Raw genomic sequence first — 6895 nt, 5'->3', positions numbered from 1 at the left:
CACCGCACATAGCCTGGGGACAAGAATAAAACCCTAGAAACGTTTTACCTTCTTCCCCGTACAGCGACTAGGGAGGAGAGTAACACGAGAACAACGTTACCCGCTTGAACGGAACGTTTTTTCTCCTCTCTCTCCCTCCGTCTCTATCTCTCTCTCTCTTTCTCTCTTGATTTCACACCTGAGAGAAGAGCCCAATTATATATCGTCAAAAAAACATGTTATTTGGCTAAAGGAAAAAACTGAAAGGTTTTCCAAATAAAAAGTTCCTTTAATTTAGAATTTAAACCATTTAAGCTAAGAAAGAATGAACGAAACGTCAGAATCGATTTACTCTTACTGCAAAGTGAAACCGTGATACACTCTCTCTCTATCGTAACGATAGAGCGCATGTTGAACGTCCTGAACGTCAACAACTGCGTAGTCTAAAAAACTAAACGTTAGTTCATCTTTGAAAACAGTACGAAGACTATCAAAGAAATTCTTTCATAAAACATTAAATTTAAAAAGTTTTAAATTCTTTAAAGGCTAAATACGATATAACGGGCTCAACGTTGATTAACTTCGGTTCCAAGTTAGGACCGCCTACTATCAGGAAAGGTCGCATATAAACAAAACATAAAAATTTATTTTATGTTTATAATAAATGGAAAGTTAATCGAAGAGGCCTAATAAAGGCGGAGAGATATAAAATATATACTGTAGATCTATAACGTGTTAAGCAAAATTACTAAAAACCTAAACACACTTCCGTCTAAGGGAAGGGTCGGCCATTTAAAAGTGAAAGAGAGTCCATACTCTCTTTGTCACCATAATTAAATCTATCCAAAACGAGTTCAAGTTTTGAGATGAAGATAAAACCCCTGCATAGCGAAAGCTCAAAACTAGAATAGTGTACTTCACCAAATAGTTGTGAAAACAAATCCAGTTAGTAACAGCGTATTAGTAGGTCTTGCCGGTAGCCCGACAGAGAGAAAATTGGTTCTTTGTTTACTTGGAGTACTAAGTACCTGCTCGACAGATGGCACTGTTGATGTACACCCCCACCTGCATAGCGATCGCTGGCGTATTTTGACCGTAGGTTTTTCTGTCGAGCAACAGAGTTGCAGCTTATATGATCACTGGCTAAGTTTAATATTGAAAATATCAATATTCAATACAAAGTATATTATTACAGATGAGTTATATTTTAAGTTAAATACACATACATCAAACTACCCATTACAACTGCAAATTACTTCAGTAATAATACTCGCCTGAGCATTATATCTGTGAATACTAATAACAGAAATAAACAATTCCTTAATAGCAAGGATAACAGTAAAGTCTCTAAATTTTTTGAAACACTGTGCACATATTACAAATTTAAACAGACAAAATGGAAATAAAAGAAACATGTAGTGGCAAATATAAAAAGAAAAGCAAAGTGCAAAAAGATATAAAATACTCTTTGCTTTAACTCCTGGAAAGTTAAAAACTAATTTACTTTCAACAGTACATCCCTACCACATTATTACGTCAAATAAGTGGTTATTAGAAGAGACCACACTTTTTACAGAAATGATATGCAAGTAGAGGACATTATTTGAAGCTACTTACTTTGGCTTGATCCTGAGTATTTGGCTGAGATTGTTTGGAGTTTACAGACACCAGTTTCGCAACTTGTTGGCGATACTTGGACATAATAAGCTCCATGACATTTTGATGTTCTTCAAGGGCAACACGCAACTCCTTATTTTCCTGAAAAAAGCAAATCCAAAATAAAAATTTCAGTAAAACAAGAACATAAATTGAATATAGATAAAAAAATTGTGTGCGTTCTCTTATATCTATATTTGAGGCAGTTCACTAGATTTATCATCATACAACCCACTGGTTTATCCCATACAAGAGTGGATAGTGAGTATCAGCACTTTGCTTCTAAAAAAAAATGGAAATACAGTACTTGGAAGATGGAAAAATGGACCCGAGGTGAACATCCCATTTCATCACTTGCAATGGAACAGTTTAGTGGCATTTTAGCCTCAATGGTTTTCCCTAGTATTACTAGGCCTTTTCAGGTGTGTGTGAAAATGTTTTCTCTCTCCAAAAAGAAATACTCTTTCTGATTGTTAATGTTTAATATACTGTACCAGCTTATCACCTGAACAATCAATTTCAATATTTTATCAATGAATCAATGAGAAAATTTCTCAAAATTCCATGTTCAATGACTCTTCCCTCTATACTTGATACAAGTGAAGAGATTTTAGCAAATTGCAAAAGCATGAACAATGGTAAAACAAGTACTTCCTTTACCCATTCAGCCTTTTAAACTTTCATCATTCCATACAACTATCTATAGAGAAAAGTTTTACTAAACACAGAAAAAATAATATGACATCCTCCACTACTTTCAAAACCAAGAACCTCCTGGAATATGATCATACAATGTAATGAGTCTAGCAAAACAGTAGCATTCTACCTTATAATTCATGCATTGCTGTAATCTAGTTAATCAATCTTTATATCAATAAGAAGCTCTGTGTGATGTGATATTCAGAGAAATGTTTTACTAAAACCTCAAGAATTTGGTAGCTGGTTAAAATAAGATTCTTAGCCAATTATGACATAACTTCTTCATATCTAATAGCTTTATTCTACGCTACCTCTATAAATAAACACCTCAATATTAACACCAAATGCAAAATATATACAGTATAATGGAGTGGGGGTAAATAATAAAATACAGGTGTTTATGAAAAAAAAAAATGGGACAATCTCCAAATTTACAATTAGGATGAGTTTTTATCATAAAAGATTTAAAAGATTATCAGTCAATTGTTTTAAGTCATTCATGTGTCACACTAGTTACACTTATCTTGCCTAAATAACTAGTCTTCAAATCACTACAAAAAAAATTCTTCCAAAAGAACTGCAATAGTCAACTTTACAAAGTCAAATAAAAGTGAATTCTAATAAAAAAAAATCAGTATCAAACTAGAAAGTTCCATGGTTACCTACCATACATACATCTGAGTACACTTGATTTTCCTAGTTCTGTACCTTCACTGCCTCAAGTCTACAATTGGTAAATAGAATTTAGAAAGATGGGAAAATCCAACTGCTTCCAAATGAGAAAAGTTTGGCCTTTCTTCCTACACTCCATGAAAATTTTGCCTCTAAACCAAATGTTCTTAACTGAGAATTTTAATTGAAGATAGAGCCATTTTCGTAATAAAATAATTTATTTCAATACTTACCCAATATTCATATGCATTATATTTCAAGTACAAGCTTAAAGAACAAAAACAAGTTACAACCTATTGTTTTCATGGATTTTGATTACCAGACAGAAGGTTGGAGTGTGTATACCATACAGTATATGAACATAGGTAAGTACCAGTATAAATAAATTTGTTTTATTTCAATTAATCTTTCACAATATACATATGCTGAACATCATATTTAGTCGGGTGAAGGAATAATGATAATCTAAGAGGGATAATTAACATCAACCTCAATTTCAATAATGAACTGAATGTTGATGAAATTTCTTGGAATGCCTTTTGCCTGTAGTAATAATCCTACTTCTAATGCTGTTACTTGTCCCAATTTGAGGATAATGAGTGGCATACAAAGTACCATAAGGGAATTATGCTCAGTAAGGGTAGTGGTCTCAGTTTTGAGAACTTTGCTATACAATAAAGGAAGGGACAGCCAAATTGAAATAAAACCCAAAATTTATAAATATATGTCTCTAATACTGTACACAATAATGTGTACCTCTAAGTTTTCCATACTAAACACCAAGATAATTTAGAGGGAGGATGGTAATCTGCAAAGAACTTCCCTTAGTTTCTGCAGGACACACTTTTGCTTGAAATCAAGGACCAAATCATATTGTGAGTCATAAACAAATTAAATATCTTTCAAATAAAGAGAGGCAAATATAGAATTGCACCTTTTCTAGTCTGTACTTAATATTCTTTTAAACACTATCCATATATAACGTTATGAGACATGGCTACTACACTGATACCATAGAGGCTACTTTAGTCGTGCTAATAAAACCTTGCAAAGTAGATAAGTTCAAGAACTTGGGATCTGCTGTTGCAGAAAATGGTGGAGTGGAAGCAGATGCTCACCCGAGAGTGAATGAAGGATGCAAAGTGTTTGGGGCAGTGAATGGTGCGGTAAAGATTAGAGGGTTAGAGGCATGAATGTAAAGAGAGTTCTGTATGAGAAAATGATTACCAACTACGATATATAGATCAGAGTTGGGGGGAATGAAGGTGTCGGAGAGACAGAAATTGAACGTGCTTGAGATGAAGTGTTTGAGGAGTATGGCTGGTGTATCTGGAGTAGATAGGGTTAGGAATGAAGTAGTGAGGGTGAGAATGGGTGTAAGAAATAATTTAGCAGCTAGAGTGGATATGAATGTGTTGAGGTGGTTTGGTCATGTTGAGAGAATGGAAAGTAAAGTGACAATCTGCTAAATTAAGTGATGAATGCAAGAGGAAGGCCAAGGTTTGGGTGGATGGATGGAGTGAAGAAAGCTCTGGGTGATAGTAGCATAGATGTGAGAGAAGCAAGAGCGCTTACTAAAAACAGAAATGAATGCCGAGCGATTGTGATGCAGTTTCGGTAGGCACTATTGCTTCCCCCGGTCGCCTTGGTGACCGTGGAGGTAGCGGCAGTAGGGGATTCAGCGCGTGAAACTTCATTTGTAGTGGTTAATGAGGGAGGGTGGCTGTGGCACCCTAGCAATAGCAGCCGAACTCGGCTGAATCCATCATCAGGCTGGGAGGAGTAGAGAGAGGAAAGGTCCCTTTTGTTTCCTTTGTTTGATGTCAACTACCCCCAAAAATTTGCGGAGGTGCCTTGGTACAAGGATGAAATAAAGACTCATCTAAATTATGGTGAGCCTCAATTATCAATTTCTTCAATAAGAAGGAATTGGCATCTTTTGACATAAAAATTCAATTACTGTATTCCTGAAAATACCTCTAAAAATATTCTTTACTTTCTCTCTATAGCATAGGTGTTTTAAGCACACTTCAAGAAGTGGTAAAACTAAATGGTTGCGGATTTTCCTCTCAAATTACAGTACTTGAGGTAAGCTACCCACTGATATTGATGGGGATGCTTGTGGATTGCCTTTGAACCCAATAGTATAGTCCCTTAGGCATCAAAAACCCCTTTTCTTGTCCTAGACAACACATCTGCAACCATCACAACAAAGAATGAGGGGGTTCTGATGTAGACAATAGAAGTGGGGCTGTTTAAGCATACCGTACCTCTCCAGGTGGTAACGATTAGGGAGACCGATTGCAAGAGTCACAGGTTTGAGAACCATTCTCTCTGGGACCAAAATGCCATGAAGAAGGTCATCCTCTCATTGATCAAAACTGAACAAGTAAAGATGATAGGGTTAAGATTTGACCAGCCGTGTAGCATGGCGTCGACTGCCTATGCTAGAGGGATCGAGACTGGAGAGGATAAAACTTCCAAAACTTCTCGAGCCAGCAGAGAAGGAATCGAATGAGTAAAGGTAGGAACAGTGGCAGCCAAAGTTGTGTAAAAATGCTTAGGAGCATCCTAAACTTAGAAAGAAATACTTTAGTGGATGCAGGAGAAAAAACAAGGACAGTCCCATATGCAGATTTATACACACAATTGGAAAGAGAAAGGCTGAAAAAGCAAATACTTAAGCAAGTGTAAGAGCAGGAACTTGACAATGTAAGGGAAAGAAAGTACAGTAGTAGGGTGGGCTATAGAAGCACCAAAGAACATTTAGTAAAGCCAGAAGACGGTAGAAAACCAGCAGATTATAAACTATTTGCAGCTAAAGAAAATTTTGTAGGCCTACTACAATCTTATAAAGAGAAAGGCTACATATTTGGCCTCAATAGCCCAGGGGAGACAGATGATATATTACATTCTGGTGAAGAGGAGCTATCATATCTCCTCTTAGCTTATCACCATTGCATAGCTCAGGTATTTCCTTTTTTTTTGATCTGGTGCTAGGGCCAAGGAACCCATTCAGCACAGTTACAATAGGTGGAAAATAACACAGAGTTGCGCTACAAAATAAAGTTAAGATTTGGGACAGGAAAACAGAAGGAAGCAAGATCAGAGGTACGGTAAAGCTAAAAACCGAGTACAGCTAGGGGCTGAATGGACACTGCAAAGACCTTTAAGTACTTCATTGCATGGTGAACTGATGACACTACAGTATTCCCCGTAAAGGCAGAAGACAGTTATTTACAAAATTGGAGCCAAGGCCAAGGAGAGTGAGATAAAGTGTGTGAGCATACTAAGGGTCTCACTTGGTGAAAAATTATTAAAGAACCTGTTTCGACACTCAAATAAATGAGTGCGCAGAACTGAACTTTGGTGTAAGAAACAAGTCTTAAGCCAAATCATCAACCATTTTCTTCCACACATCAACATATCGCTCCAAGGAACTTGAACCTCAGAGGGAACTGGGAAGTGTGAAGAGTGTAAGCATGAGGAAGGGAAGGAGAGGGAAAAAGAAAACAACAGTTTGATCGCCTAAAATATGCTAGAGGCTATTCTAGCTGACTTTGTCATTTTCGTCATTTTTTTCAACTACTGTACTGTACATCCTTTTCTCTCCTAACCCTAAATTCAACTAAAGTCTCTTCATCAGAAAGCCGGGTATTCCATTCCTATAATTTCTACACCAAAAAACCTAGCCACTACAAGTTACATACTTTGATTGTGGATCATACCCGATTCAATCAAAATGTGTGTTACAGTAGCCTGCACCAAACTCCAATTCAACAGAATCAGAAAAGGACATTCCAAATCTTAATAAAGATAAACAATACCACTATCAAAGCCAATATAATAAGGTATTCCACCAACCTCTCAACCATTACTTGTCCCAAAT

General features: G+C 36.4%; 1 protein-coding gene across 4 annotated transcripts in view; it reads right to left on the bottom strand.

The window, feature by feature from the left end:
• Positions 1–1563: 1563 nt before the first annotated feature.
• Positions 1564–6895, bottom strand: part of Fgop2 (Fibroblast growth factor receptor 1 oncogene partner 2) — a 42449-nt gene continuing 37117 nt past the window's right edge. For 3 of the 4 annotated variants that reach the window (XM_068371474.1, XM_068371475.1, XM_068371473.1), the window contains one exon: positions 1564–1737. In XM_068371474.1, coding sequence (XP_068227575.1) covers positions 1579–1737 — 159 coding nt within the window. In that variant the 3' untranslated portion in view covers positions 1564–1578. The remainder of the gene's footprint in view (positions 1738–6895) is intronic. The other variant, XM_068371476.1, reaches the window with a different exon arrangement.

Source organism: Palaemon carinicauda, chromosome 4 (assembly GCF_036898095.1).
Source record: "Palaemon carinicauda isolate YSFRI2023 chromosome 4, ASM3689809v2, whole genome shotgun sequence".
In the NCBI taxonomy this organism is placed as follows: domain Eukaryota; kingdom Metazoa; phylum Arthropoda; class Malacostraca; order Decapoda; family Palaemonidae; genus Palaemon; species Palaemon carinicauda.
This window is presented reverse-complemented; position numbering and strand designations above follow the sequence as displayed.